General features: G+C 39.5%; 1 protein-coding gene across 8 annotated transcripts in view; it reads right to left on the bottom strand.

Moving 5' to 3' along the window:
- The window catches only part of LOC141811190 (sodium/potassium/calcium exchanger 2-like), a 58,421-nt gene that overhangs the window by 27,533 nt on the left and 15,532 nt on the right, over positions 1–15,356 (bottom strand). For 5 of the 8 annotated variants that reach the window (XM_074699150.1, XM_074699144.1, XM_074699145.1 and 2 more), the window contains exons 3-5: positions 6,970–7,008; positions 5,974–6,082; positions 2,924–2,938 (exon numbers count right to left, since the gene is read on the bottom strand). In XM_074699150.1, the coding sequence (XP_074555251.1) occupies positions 2,924–2,938; positions 5,974–6,082; positions 6,970–7,008 (163 nt within the window). The remainder of the gene's footprint in view (positions 1–2,923; positions 2,939–5,973; positions 6,083–6,969; positions 7,009–15,356) is intronic. The other 3 variants (XM_074699151.1, XM_074699148.1, XM_074699152.1) reach the window with 3 other exon arrangements.

Here is a 15,356-nt window from a genome sequence, read left to right as displayed (position 1 = left end):
ATTAGCATCCATTTTTTTAAACCTGGTTTGTACCTGAGTTTTGGAATCCATCAATACCAAGTCGTGAAGTAAATACCAGCATTGGTCTTTAAAAATAACACCTGTACTGCATAAGTCAGGGGTGTTACACAGGTCTAAACCAACCCACCAGGGAGGCTAATCTGGCCTGCGGGATGAATTCAGAGGTGAACAGGAGATCTGTGTGCTTGGTGTAAATGCAGCACAGCAATTGTTGGTGCTCAAAGACTATATACTGCTGTACAATGAAAAATACACCGGCTTACAAGTACAACTGAGATGAAAGAAGACATATGAGAGATCAGTGATGCTGCGCTGAAAGCTAACTACCACCTAGTTGCTAACATTAGCATAAAAGCCGTACAATTAAGGGGAGTCCATGAAAACATCCTAAAGGCTACAAAAACTGTAATTTTGTTCTTTATATGTTTACAATAGTTCCCCCCAAAAAATCTGTTCATGTGTCCAGAATCTCTACACATGTGGAAACAGAGTTAAAATGATTTGTAGAGATTGCTAAGCTGGTTTAATCTTAAAGTACAATACTCTATTCTTTAGTTCCTGTAGTTTAGTGCTTTATGCATTTGAACAGTCACTGCGATCAGTTAAAAAACACGTGGAATTGATAAACTGAGGGTAAGTATCGTTGAAATGACTAATATCTCAGGCTGTTAATAAATGTTTTGTAGAACAATAGTTGATTGAATATAAAGGTCTTTATAATATACTTGTATTTCTTTGCACCAAAACAAGGAGAAAAATTTGGACTTATTGTTATTTATAGGTAATTATTCTATGATTTTACTGGTCCAGGCCACTTGAGATCAAATTAGGCTGTCTGTGACCCTCATGATAAAATGGGTTTGACAACCCTGGTTTAGGTTGACAAAGACCTTTCTTGTACTTTGTCTAATAGCAATTACAACATCACAACAAAGTCAGCACTGTCCATCAAAAGCAACGTAGAGAAACAGATTTGGGTAGCTGAACTGAGTGAAGATCCATTAAATGTAAAATCTGCTCATACTGCTGTCTATCAAAAATTGGTTGTTTATTGCTTGTCTTCAATTTGCTAGTAGTTGCTACCATCATAAAGCTAATACAGCTAATGAGAGCTGACTGTTTGCTGTAACTGTGTGATCCTGCCATTCTTATTCAGGTCTCCCTCAGAGATCTTTTGATCTTAACAGGACTAACATGTTAAAATAAAAGTAGGAATGGATACCTTTCACATTTGAAATATACAGTACCAATGCCTGGTACCGGGCAATAGGTACCGGTACTCAACAGTACCAATTTTTGGTACTTTTTGTGTTCATGTGGTAAAAAATATACCAATGTGTTAAATAATAAAATATATTAGAAAAAAAATCAATTTAACATATTTATTCTTCAGTATATAACTGTGCAATGCTGTGTTCATGTCCAACATGGAATATCGCCTACCTCTTCCACTCTCTCACAGTCACAAAGATGCATTTAGGTACCTAAACATGGTACCTTTTTGGTTTACGTGAATCAGTACCTGGTACTTCTGACAGAATTTGGTTGGTACCTATAAAAGAACCTAATTCGGTACCCATCCCTAACTAAAGGTTAAATAAATAAATAAAATATAATGTCAGGTGGGGTCACAGACTTTGCCAATATTAATACTAATTTCTAGGGGTGTAACGGTACATGTATCCGTGCCGAACCGCTCCATAAAGCCGTTCGGTTCGGCACAGTGCTGTTTTTGAACGAGTACAGTGAGTTTACGTTAGCCGCTGCACATGGCTCTTTAATATTCATGTGAGTACTTGTCTATGATTGGCTGAGCAGGGAAGGCGTTTTAATATTCATGAGGAAAGTGGTCTGTGATTCGTCCTTTGTGATATCATGTGGACGTGACGTCTCACGGTGAGCCAATCAGAAGATGAATATCAAAGAGCTTCCGTAGCCACAGGAGCTTGTGTCTGAATTGTGCATCATGGCTGCTGCTAACAACCAACCAGAGCTTCAAGAGCCTCCCCTCTCGCTGTATAATGGCAAGTTTTTGGTTTAATAAACATGCTAAACAAGCAAATGGTTTCGCGTTGTTCCATACTGTACCGAAAATGTACCGAACCGTGACCTTAAAACCAAGGTATGTACCAAACCGTGATTTTTGTGTACCGTTACACCCCTACTAGTTTCACATGGTATTGGAAAACTATTGCAATCCTGTTTTTTTTAGCATTGGACTAACTTTTAAGATTCAGGTGATGTATTAATTTAAAACTACTGTTCGGTAGGGGCATCTTTTTGTAAAGTGCAATGACAGGAAGAGTAATTTTCAGTCCATTACCATTTACTGCTCTGAGAAGCTGTAAATCCTGACCAAGGGCAGGTGAGGAGGAGAACAGCTAACATTATTTTCAGCTTAATACACTCATATGCGAACTAAGCACAGCTTGGTCGAGGTGGCTCTGATACTTCATCTTCTTCCTAGATTGCTGACATATGCATCTCTAAAAAAAAAAGTAAAGCATCCTCAAAAAGTCTGAGAACAACACAGACAGGAGAAAGTCAAATCATCATTTCTTGTGTATCCTGTCTGTCTCACAGAGAGCAACACCACAACACTACATCTAAAGGGAGCTCTTAGAGGAGAGAGAGGATTAGGGACAATGGGGAAAACAATACAGAAAATGGTCACAGAGGGTTTCCAGGAAGAATACATCCACAGAAGAGAATGATATATCAGAAGGAGAGAGAATCTGCAGGGATGGACAGTACAGAGTTGACATACAGCACAGCATACGGCGGCGCTTGGGATGTATACATAGGGGACACGTCGGGCAGAGTTGCCTCTAGGCTGTTAAAATGAGAACAAACATCTGTTGTTTAGGAGGGGGGGGATACAGAAATTAGAGGAGTAACTCACCAGAGTCAGCAAATTCTGAGGGGACAGTAGAAGAAAGAGAAATAGGAAGACAGAAACAGAAAACAGATAAATCCAGATGATAGTTTCTGTGTTTGTAAACATTGAATCATTGATATGTCTTCTTCGTCTTCATTTGAGTGGGTCGACAGCCTGTTACACTAAAAAAAGTAAAGATTTTTAAACTTCACAGCCTGATATTTTGGGCAGTAAAACCTTCTTTGGGAGACAGCTGTGAGAATGATAATAGCTCTTCGCCAAAATGTTGAACTCTTCTCCTCAGAAATGCACATACATACACACAGACACACACGTCCTCACACACCCACATACAGTGCACAAACGAAGGGTTTTCCCCATGTGTGTATCTACTTTGCACATATTTTCTTTTGACATATTGTCTGTTAAAGTGTTTCTTTTCATGTGTTCATGCTAACTTTGACACAGGTAAATGGTAGTATCAGAAAAATACTCATTCAAATGTATGTGATGAGCCATGATATTCATCAAGCATGTGAAGTAAGTCAGAAAACAGGAGCAAAGAATGAAAAACCCTTCACACACAAAGACACATGCACACAATAATAACTATCCCCTCCCTAAAAGTACAACACGTGAAAGCTAACCAGTTCCCAGCACTAGCTGAACAACCTCAGACCTTCCTTCGGCTCGGAAGCGACTTTATTTTAAGAAATGTCCATGAAAAATGTATGGATGGAGTCCTGCCAGCCCGGCCCAGCTCTCCATGGCCCAGCTGAGCTACACTTAGAGCCTGAGAGCGCACAAGGACAAGGAGCACAGCCTCACATCTTTGATAGGTGCACCTGTTCGTCTCTCCAAGCAATGAGCTCACCAACAAAACACTTCGTTGCATTAATGATATCGCTAAGTGTACACAGAATGAAGTCACTCATCTCATAAAAGACCTGACTTTTATTTATTTAATGTCCTAAATGATTGAAGCGTGTGAAGAATTCATTTTGAAATAGACTTATATCACATTCTATGTTCACATGGGCAAACGTACAATATAGACATTTGTAAATCATGTATCAAATCAACCCTGAGTGTTGCTGGTGTCCTCTCGTATAAATTCCCTTCTCAGGTCATATCACACTGTAGTTGTTGTTTTGATGCTTTTTTTTCAGGTTTTTTGCCAAACGACTCATCAGTAAAGTATTGCACAAACATTTCCACCGCATTAAAAATGAAGCAGAATTCACTTCTTTCAAAACCCAGTATTAGGACATCATATCTAGCACCACACTAGGGTTGGGTACCTTTCACATTTGAAACGAAATGGTTCCGATACCCGGTACCCGGCAATCGGTACCAGTACTCAACTGTACCAATTTTTGGTACTTTTTTGTGTTCATGTGGTAAAAAATGTCAATTTGTTCAATAATAAAATACATATTTTTTTTACAATTTAACAAATATATTCTTCAATATATAACCTTGACATGCTGTGTTCATGTCCAGCATGGAAAGTTGCCTACTCTTCCACTGCCTCACAGTCACAAGGATGCGTTTAGGTACCTAAACATGGTACGTTTTGATTTTACATGAATCAATACCCGGTACTTTTGACATAATTCGGTCAGTACCTAAAAAGTACCTAATCGGTACCCATCCCTACACCACACAGTAAAAAATTCGACATTATTTTGTTCCTCATATAGTGATTCAGGCCTGAACACAAGCAGGAAGCTGGTGCCTTACGTCTCCTATATTTACAATCCAGTCTATTGATCAAACAAGCAGTAAATATTTCAGTCCGACATCATCAGTGCATGTTATTTAGTGTCTAAGTAGACCCACTGACAGATGGCTGTACCAGCTTTGGCAGCGTGAAGTATATACAGTCTATTCTTCAAACAGCCTCCCTTTCCCCCTGCAAGCTTTGATTTACATTTTAATCACTGAAAAGGAAAGATGAATACACTCACAGACGGGACGCCTTGGACCCTGTGTTCGACGACGACTTGATGCATGTTAATGGGCACTTTAAGGCCGTCTCGGCACAGCTTATTAATCTGTCCAGAGCTGACTCATTCTAGGTTTGGCTTTCAAGGAATGTACAGTCATTTCTGAGAAGGCTGAAATGCCTCCTCGCTGCTGGACAGACCTCTGCTAATGAGATCACATCCAGCGAGAGGGGAAATATTTAGTCTGGACATTGTTTTGTGCTCATAAATGGCTTTTTGACCTCATCCTACGCTCTTTTTCGTTCTGAATCTGATGCGGTTTTATAAGAACTTGAAGGGAAAAGAGCATTTAAGCCAGGATTTAGTTTGAACATTTAATTTCAGACAGATTAAGATTCATCACTTTAGGAAACACTGCTTCCAGATCCAATACATCAAACCTTTCAAGACCGCCGAAAAAAGAAAAGACTCTCTGATGACAAATTCTTTAAACCCTCCTCAAACCCCTGTTCCCTGCCGGCTCTCGATTAATGTGCATATTTTCCGTTCGTCATTTCATGGCAGTGTGAGAATGGGATGACACCACACCTCCCCCGGCGCATTAACATATTCATCCCCTGTGCCGAGCACTGACACTGCCGTTTTACATTTCCTTTAGCTAAGCTAATAGGCCTTCATCTTGGATTAAAGGAAAATGATCTCCTACCTCAGCTGTGCCCCGAAACGACACAGAGTTCACCCTGTGTGGTGTGAAACTATTCTTAAAAAGGGATCAATTCGGCCTTTCTATCATAAAGATAGAGACACTGGATACAAAAATGGCTGAAATACGCTCAAAAGTTTTTATTTTGACTCTGGATTGAATTGGAAACCTTGTTAAATGACACCCTGTGGATCCTGGGTGCTGTCATTTGTAGCTCAGATTGTGTAACTCATTAATTTCCATAGTTCAATTCATCAAAAGGGGCTTAGATAATTTGTGGTGTAAAAATGGAAGAAATTTCAGAAGTTAAAGTTCACATCAACCTAAAAATAAACACGTGTTGACATCAGTGCAGCACATTCTTCAATTTAGAGACTTACACTCGTGTAATCCACCAGTGAAGACGTGTCTGATCGTCTTACCTTCACTTAATGGATCCAACGTGTGAATCATCAGCTGGAAAATGCTGTTCCTCATCAAGCTGTTGTGCAGAGAGGCAGAGCTACCCCCCCTCTGAAGCCGAGGCCTGGCCTGTGAGAGGAGAAAGATGAAATCAATCAAAAAATACATACTTTGATCCCTTTTCCTGTCATACAGTCCAAATTCTACTATTCACATCTGACTATCAACTGCAAACCCCCTCACTGGAGCCATTTCTAAGCTGTTTGGAGTATGTTCCCTAATCCTTTTTAGCATAAAACCCTGAGGAGGAACCTGGAACCAAGTAAAAATATCATAAAAGTCTTCAGCTTCATGAAAATGTAAGCCCTGAGGGTTGAGACACGCATTCACAGTTCAAGCAATGAATCAGTATTTTTCTTTTAAAGCATCCCCTCGCCAAGGTCACTCCTGCAGTTGGTGCTGAACTCGAGAACTGTGGGAAATGAAGCACGGGTGCAGGTGGCAGCTGTTTGGCTCATCCCTCCCCACCTCCCCCTTTGGCTGCCCACAGGTGATGCGTAGGTGCAGGAGGTGTCAGGTGCTAATTCACAGGCCCATATGGGTGTGAGCGGGAGGTGGGGGAGACATGTAGACTGTCAGGGCTTCTCACTGTGTGCCCTGAAGAATCTCCTCTGCTGCTGTGTTTCATCTTCTTCCTAAAGAATCTGATGAAATCTCAGCTGTGCATTGTGGAAGTACAGCATAGAAGCATTAAAGGATTTTCTAAAGTCATGCATCTTTGATTTTTGTGTGCATGCCGGGTGCAGAAAGGGTTCAGGAAACAGACAGAACTACTGCCTCAGACACAGAGAGGCCAAAGGTTAGAGATCACAGTGCTCATGCCTGGTTCACAGTGTGGCTGGAGGAACACAAGTTACGCTCCTACATCTACACAGAAACAGGGGACAAACACAGAAGCAGACGCAGAAGAAGAAGAAGAAAAAGAAGAAGAAGGGTGTCAATCAGACAGGACCTACCGACAACTTGCCGTCATCCTCCAGCGACACAGGACTTGTCTTCTCATCCAACACAAAGAGAAGAAGAAGTAAAAGTGGGGGGAGAAAGAGAGAAAGAGAAAAAACAGGACAAAGATGTGAAGCATGCCGCACACAACAACAGAGATGAGATGAGAGAGACGATAGAGGAGACATTACAGCACAGTTACTGTGACGGTGATGACTGACTGTGATGGAAGTGGACAAGACTTGAGAGACAGATTCCTCCCCTCTGCTGTGCTCGCCTGTGTCAGCTTCAAGCTGAGTAAGATGAGATTGTCTACTTGAATTTCCTTGAAATTCATTCAAAAGTGTCATTTGATTTCTGCTTGTTCAAGTCAAGGACGTCAAGTCGTATCAGTTATGTCTGGGATTTTTCAGCACAGTGTAAATGGGGATGCAGAATGGTATCGGTGACCATAAAGAAAGATATTTTACATCAACATTACCTAAGCTGGAATTACATTAACTGATACTGCTTTGACTACTTTACATTGGTTTGGCTTCATTCAGATTAGAGGGTCTTTTACTTCAAGATTTTCACAAAAAAATCTTTATAATGATAAAATCAACAAAGAAACTTCCAATCAATTCATGTCCCATTGAAAAAATGAATCATCTGAATGGAATAAGCTTCATCTATCAAGGTGGAATGGTGTTTACGCTGGGCTAACAACTTCCTGTGTTACCAGTCTTCATGAAAAGCTACGCTAACCACATATTCGTCCATTTTTATCACTTCCTGTCAAAAAAGCAATATTACTTTAAACAATATGACACATCCAGTATTTTCACTTCTGGGAAAAAGTGAGTTTAAGTCTAATTCCTACAGAGGCTTTATGGGGGCACACCTTCAGACATTTCATCTGTCCTTATTTCCAGGAAGAATGACTAATTTCTGCTTTTTGTTCATTCAGTTTTTTTTCTGAGACTCTACTAAACTTCATGCTGTTGTGTGATAACTATGCTAGTTTTCTTGGGATAACTGGGGTCATCAGGGTTAAACAAGCGTTGTTACCCAAAGATTGTGAGGAAAATAAGTCTACATCTTTAGAAAACAACCAAAAATTACTTTTTATTGGAGGACAAAATAAGTAAATTAAGACAGAGAGAGAAACATGAAATGTTCAATTAACCAGTGAAATATGGCTTTTTTTTAACCTTTACAGAATGAGGCTAACGCTTGCTGAGCTAACCACCCATTAGCTGTAGCCTCTTCTGTCAATCTTCCAGAGCTGGGATAATATGATGTTCTTACAATTTGATCCTAACATGATTTTTGGGGGGCCAATTTGTTTTAAATTGCGATTCTTCAATATTTACGATTTTTGCAATTTTAAGTTTGCTTTGTAAACACCAGACCATGTGAAAAAGTTAAATGATGATGATAATATCTACAGACTATATCAGGAGCAATTATTTCCCATAAATGCATATCCCGTGAGTCAGCGAGAAACATTTCGCCCTCTGCTGGAGAAAAGTGGTAACTTTTTTCCAAAACAGTTTATAAACAAAAACTGACATAAAGGATTTGAATTTGAAAAAAAAAAAAAGTTTTTCAACAAAGAATCTTGATTTTGATATTGTAAAAGAAATCTTTCACCAAAACAACCCAAAGTGGATTGAGGGGAAGCTAGATTTGTAAAAATAGAAAATAAAAGCTTTTTCACTTTTGAGATAGAGAAAATGTGTTTCTCATGCCTCATTTTGTAGCTTCAATTTTTGACATCTGTGTGGAATAAGAAGGGACAGACTTTGAAAACAGCTGGCAGGTGTTTCTGACCTTTTGACAAAGACAAGCTAACTGTTTCAACTGTTTCATATATGCTTTAATTTGATGCTAAGCTTGGCTAACAGCTGTTAGTTGCTTCTGCTTTTTCTGCTTTTAATTTAATGAAACAAAAACATGAGAACAGTATCAGTGTTCCAATCCTCCTGTCCCACTCTCAGCAGAAATGTTCTTGTTTGTGTGAGTGAACAAGCCTTGACTTGCCCAAACTTCGTCCTGCAGGTTTTAACGAGATAACTTTGCTTCTGAGAGCGAGTCTGTGCCCGATCCTGCCAAAGTGAATCCACTCTTTCAACAATCACTCAGTTCTCTGCCATACTTCACAGCAGGCCTATTTGGCGTGTGCAGAGCTGCAACAAAGTCTATTTTTGAAACAAAAGCCTTTCACCAACTGACTGAACAGCGCTTACTTTATCTCAAAAATCGAGAGTGTGTGCGTGTGTGTGTGTGGAATAACAGTCACTTAGAGGCCTCTGTTTCTAGCTGCAAGAGTTCAAACACATAGATTTTGTTCAGATCTCGGCATGTGGAGGCTTTGTTTCATTGCCTACACAGATTTCAGATTAAAAGGAGGAAATGGAAAATGTTGAGGCAATTTTCTGTATTGATAAACCGAACACAAAGTGCAAAGGAATACCCAGATTGATCTTGTGAGTGTTTGAAAATGCAAAGCGAACACACAACTGTTAAAAGGCCTGATTCATCTGCGTGTTCAGCTTTGTTGATTTGCAATGAATATTAAAACTCTGAAAGTTTATGTCACATTTGGCCAGTCTTCCAGATGAATCTGTGATCTTTTTGAAAGTTAGAAATACATTTTAATTTGAGAAATCAAGTAATATCCACCAACACTTTAGGTTTTACATAAGAACTGGTTTCATCCTGTGAAAGCTTACCCTCATTGTGAATATCTGTGTCCCTGTTTCTGCTTAACAGCCCATAATTTTACATGTTTTAGGTTTGCTGCTATAGCTTCTGAATAATTACAGAAATGAAGGAACATTTACTGGAAATAAGAGCAGAAAAGCTAAATCAATCCAGAGTTTTTTCATACAGCTTTAAAGTCACTTTTTTTCCTATTTCTTCAGGGTGATTCCCCACAAACTATAATTATTCCATTCCCCTCTCTAGCACTCTCCTCAAAGACAAGTCAGAAGGTTGAGAAGCAAACAGGTGAATGTGCCAGATACAGCTTACGCCGTGGGTCGCTCATTAAGCCAGCGTTAAATATTATGACTAATAATCACATAGGGAGATTAGTATGTTCTCTGGAGTTTGTGTTCTCTAATGCCGGCGGCTCTGCCTTCACGCTCTTACGTAATGTCACATCAGGATCATTCTTGGAAGCGGATCAGCCAAGGGAGATAAATGTCCCTCTGCAGCCGCATGCATGTAGCGTCGTGTTACAGAGAATTATCGATGAAGAGTGTGACATCATGCAGAAACACTTCCGCTTTCATCGTATAAATTGCCCACAGCTTAACGGGAGGGACTTTCGGAGGAATCAGCGCGCATTGGTGGGACGCAGGAAGCAGATCTGTAAAGTCTCAACTTTCGAAACATCGGAGGCGGAGGATTATGGGTCTTCTTATATGCAATCTGAGAGCACAAAAGGGGGTCTATTTCTGGGCGAGTTTGATTTGCATTCCCTTTATGCTCTGACATCCAAGCCGCACTACACAAGAGAATAAAATCTTTTTCGAACACTTTTCTTGCTCGTACTTTCTTGTGGAGTTTGATGAAATCCATCAGCGCTGTGTTTGATCCTTCAAATCCTTTATATACTTCATAATGACGGCTGAATATACAATGAGTTATGATAACAGCAAATCAGCCTTACATTGTGCAAATCTTTCAAGTTGATATCCATATCATTCCTGCTTCATTTCCTTTTTAGTTGAGAAAAAAAAAGACAGCTTCTGGTGAATTGATATGAATGAATGAGTCAAAGCAGAGCCTTGTGATATAAATGTTTCTATGTGTTCACACACTTAAGGCTTATTTCTAAAGTATTTATCAAATAGTAACATCACATGCATTGTGATAGCCCTGTTGGCTATGGCTGCCTTTTGCAGCAGCTCTTTCTTCTTTGTCTGTTTCTTGCAATTTTTTCGTCTCTTTTTAGTGATCTTTGTATTTGGAGTGGATCATTACTTTGTATGGCTCATTTGTTGGTCATGGACACCAAACTTTTTGTGGCTTCAGTGATATTTTTACTACTTTTTCTCCTGTGTTTGTCTGGAGATCCTACATGTAACCATGGCTGCATTGTTTACATGTGAACTCAGCTGTTAGCAGCCTGTAGCATGTCAATGCTAACTGGTGCAAGGCCTGATGTCTTCCCACAAGGTGAGGAGAAGGAGGTGAGGATGACGTTCTGGTTCTCAGGTGTGAGCTAAGAAGTGACATGTCCTGTCCTTCCATCAATCGTTATTGGTAACATAAGATCTATCTCCAATAAGATGGACGAGCTAGCCGTGCTAACCCAGCAACAGAGGGGATACCAGAGGGCAGAGTAGCATCATGCTATTCACAGACATGGCTAATGGAGCTAACATCAAACCAACGACATGTTGGAAGAGCTTCACCTTTTCACATTTTCTTATTGACCTTTTTTGCACTTTCTACACACTTTCTTACTTTTGCTTTCTTGATTGCTGCTGTGACTTCAATTTCTTTGTACTTGTTACAATGACAATAAATTTCTATTCTATTCTACTCTATTCTATTCTATTCTAATCTATGTTGGGGGATTTACTCAAATACTGCACAAAAGGATTTATCTCATAAGTAGGAGATTGGTAAAGAAATGTCTTGATGTGACATAAAAATGAATGTGTACCAAGCCTGGATAAAGTCAGACTGACAGGTTAGAAGTGACAAAAGCTACAATACCATAAATCTGACATTTCCTTCTTCATAAAACCTTGCGTGTTTTCCCCGTACACAATGTGGTTAAACTTTCAAGCAGCAAAAAGCGTCTGTGAGACTGAAGAGATGTGGGGGAACCAGACAGCCCTGCTTGTTAAGCAAACTGGGAAAGTGAAATCTTGCACAGCTCCAGGCGTTCGCCTCCACGTGCTTACAGTAGGCAGCCTGTCTGTCAGAGCATGACAGAAAACCCTTCGAGATTTGTCCATCTAGATCCATCGTGTTGGAGCTCAACTGTTGAGCAGCAACTCTCTCTGCCCCCTCCCCCGTCTTTCCACGTTTCGCCTAGAGACGATAATGATGATCTTCAAGGAAAAGAGGGAAAAGATGCACAACAAGTCAAGAAGCCATCCACTTGCTAATTAGTAACCCCTTCATTTTTCTAACAAGCAGAACTAATTACAGGATCTGCCACAACGCTGATTTCCCACAAGGCAACACTCACCAGGACTAAGCCAAAATTGCTTCCTCTTACCTCCACCCCCCCTCCCTTGAACCAATCAGACTCAGGCATTTGGGAGACAAATAGGGAACAAAAACTGCTGTGTCATTTGTTTCAAGTGAATGTAATCATGCAACGCTGGGTTTGATCAGGAACAATCAGCTCTTCTTGCGCTTATCACTTTTCTTGTTTTACGGGTAAATAATGTTCAAAAGACATTTACTACTTTCTTTAACACATTAAATTTAGATTATTCATTGTAGTGCCTTGCTGTGTAAACGCACAAGGTGAGAAATGTGCCCTCCTGAGTGCCTGAACAGATTTCTAGTTTGTTGTTTCAGTCAGATCAGAGCAGGTTTTGATCTGCAGCTTCAGTCAACAATTAAAGGCAGAACGCGTTCCTTTGTTTCGGAGACTGTAGCAGACAAACAAAGGTTCATTTCAGGAGTCTTGTTATTATTCTGCTGCGTGTCCGCTGTGCTCCTGCTGCAGAACTCTCTGCCCTAGATTTTTCAGCTGCCCTCTCCTGTTTACCTGCATGGCTTTTGAGTTATTTCTTGTCTTTTGTTTGTACTGAGCTTGGCCGGATCACGACTGTCCTGCCTCGTCAGTCCCTGATGGAGAGAAAGACTTCATAAAAAAGCGTATCCAAAAGAGGCAACCAGCCCTGGCTCGATTGTTGACACTGGTCCAACTTGAGTTGCCCTGAAGCACCGTGGTCATAGGGATACTGTTACACTGTGCAATAGCATCCACAGAACTTTCCAGTATTCTCAGTACTGCTGCTGCAGTTCATATCACTGAGTGCATCAATAAAAAAGTGAAAATAAACAAAGTTTTGTAAAGTTTTACTTTCTCCTTTCTCTTGGTGTTAATGACAGGCCTGACTCTCATATCGTGGTTGTGAACTTCAAAACTTCAAATTTAAAATGATTTGTCAAATATTAGTGGTAGCATTCAAAAAAGTCAAAGATATAAGAAGTGATAGGAGAACGAAAAGAGGCCACTAGAGGCTGTCGATATTTGTGTCCACAGTAAACATGACTCAGCTTGTTTAAACAGTTCCAAAATACCACAAGCAGTGCATCCTGGTATGCATACTAGACATGAAATGGATCCGATTTTTTTCTTTGGGGGGGGATTTTCTAAAAATTTATTTATTTATTTTTTATTTATTTTTAATTATTTAATTTTGTTATATATATATATATATATATATATATATATATATATATATATATATATATATATATATATATATATATATATATATATATATATATATATATATATATATATTTTATTTTTTTTATATTTTTTTTTTTTGGGGGGGGGGTATTCAAAAAGGTTAAATGTCTTATTTCTTTTCTTAAATTACTTATTTTCTTTATTAATTTCATGTGAAGTGATTTTTCTAGTTTTAAATGAATAAAGCTAACATCTCATTAAAATCTTAAACCCATCATCTCAAGTATAGTAGTTCCAAAGAACAGTCCCAGAAAAGGATTTTGAATACAGAAATAAAAAACTTATAAAACTATTAGGGTTGCAAAGAGGTGGACAAAGTTTCCTGGAAATTTCCATGTGAAATTTAGGTTTGGAAAATTAAAAACTTTAAGGGCTTTCTTAGTGTCAAAATTCGAGTCAATTTTGTTGTTCTGTTTTTTGTTGTATTTATATTACTATTATACTTGATTTAAATATATATTGCATTAGACATGTCTGCATGCATGTTTGCTGATAACAAACCAAAATGTTTAATATTTATAAATAAATACAACCAGGTTAAAGCATTTAATATAAATTCCCCCAAAATTCCTGTTAATTCCTGAAAATTCCCAGGGTTTCTCTGTTGTTAATTGGAAGTCCATTTATGGAGGAGAAGGAAAACAGCACATAAAACCAGCAGAGAAAGAACGTAAAGGCTAACTCCATAACATTCTCTTGTATTTTGTTAATGTGGGGTGATAATTTTCTGGGGACCTGTTCTTCTTTGTGGCTGATGAACAAAAATATCAATCAGATTTTGTTAAAGCTAAGTCACAGGGAATGTTACACTGAGACTAACAGTGCTAACATGTTTCAAAGTGAAGTTAATACAGTCATGACAGAACTAGGGATGTCCAGATCGGATATGGATATTTTTGGGGGGATATGATAGCATCAGTTTCCATTACGTGATGGAGACCGATCCAGTTTTCAGGTTTACAGCACCGTTACGCTTTAAGGCTGCTGTAAGTCAAACAATGTTGCAAACAAATCTGCTGTGAGGGACTACTTCTCTTTGGAAAGCAATGATAGTAAAACAGCGTCATGCAGCATTTGATAAGAGAGTGTTCCTTAAGGAGGTACCAACAGGCTCACTTCGTCATTTACAACGAGAAAGGTATCTGTATCGGATTGGTATCGGCAAAACACAACATGAAAACATCGGATCAGATTGAAAGTCAATAAATCTGTATTGGGACATCTCTAGCCAGAACTGATTTTTTAATAGGATGTGAGGAAGTCAAGAAACTTTCAGGATATCACTGAGCTTTCCCAGTTTATCCCCCCTACCATTTATTTTTTAATCAAATCGTGCTTAAATATTATAAAGAGAGAGGTTCTTGTCTGGGTTGGGTGTTTCGTCCTGGCAGCACTTGTCTTGCTTTGTGTTTTGTTGCACTGTCAGCAGGTTAACAGACAGTCAGCTCTTATCTGAGGCAAATGCACACACAGGAGACCCTTATCTTAGAGAGGGAGAGTGTGTGCAGAGGAAGGTTACAGCTGGGCAGTCAGGCCGTTCAGATTTACTACACACGGGTTAATATGCCGATAGAGGCCTCCAGGTCACCTTGGTGGGCTTAAGTGGGGACAGGGCTGGGTTGAGGTGTAGCCACGTGCATCACTCGTCTGTCACTGATGGACATAAGTGGTAACGCTCTCAGACGGGTACAGAGGAGAAGAGGCTTTCAGGAGATTCAATGAGGCTCGGAGTGTTTTCTAATTAGCTCATTAGAGACGGCCTGATTGCAATCACTCTGTGAGTTTACTCTCTTAAATTTGCTTTAGAATTCTCTGTGCTTATCGGTGCTGTGTCGTGTGCGTCTACGGCCGTGAGATCTGTACTCGTGGCGTAGCAGACATCATCACGCCGGATTTAACAAATTACGGGTATTACATGGCGACTCTCAGCACTGATGTAATGTTCAGCTGCTGGGGCTT

The sequence above is a fragment of the Halichoeres trimaculatus genome, unplaced genomic scaffold, assembly GCF_033239565.1.
Source record: "Halichoeres trimaculatus isolate MK-OKI-2021-1 unplaced genomic scaffold, fHalTri1.1 fHalTri1_scaffold_22, whole genome shotgun sequence".
NCBI lineage: Eukaryota > Metazoa > Chordata > Actinopteri > Labriformes > Labridae > Halichoeres > Halichoeres trimaculatus.
Note: the sequence above shows the minus strand (reverse complement) of the source record. Positions and strands in the feature narration are given on the sequence as shown.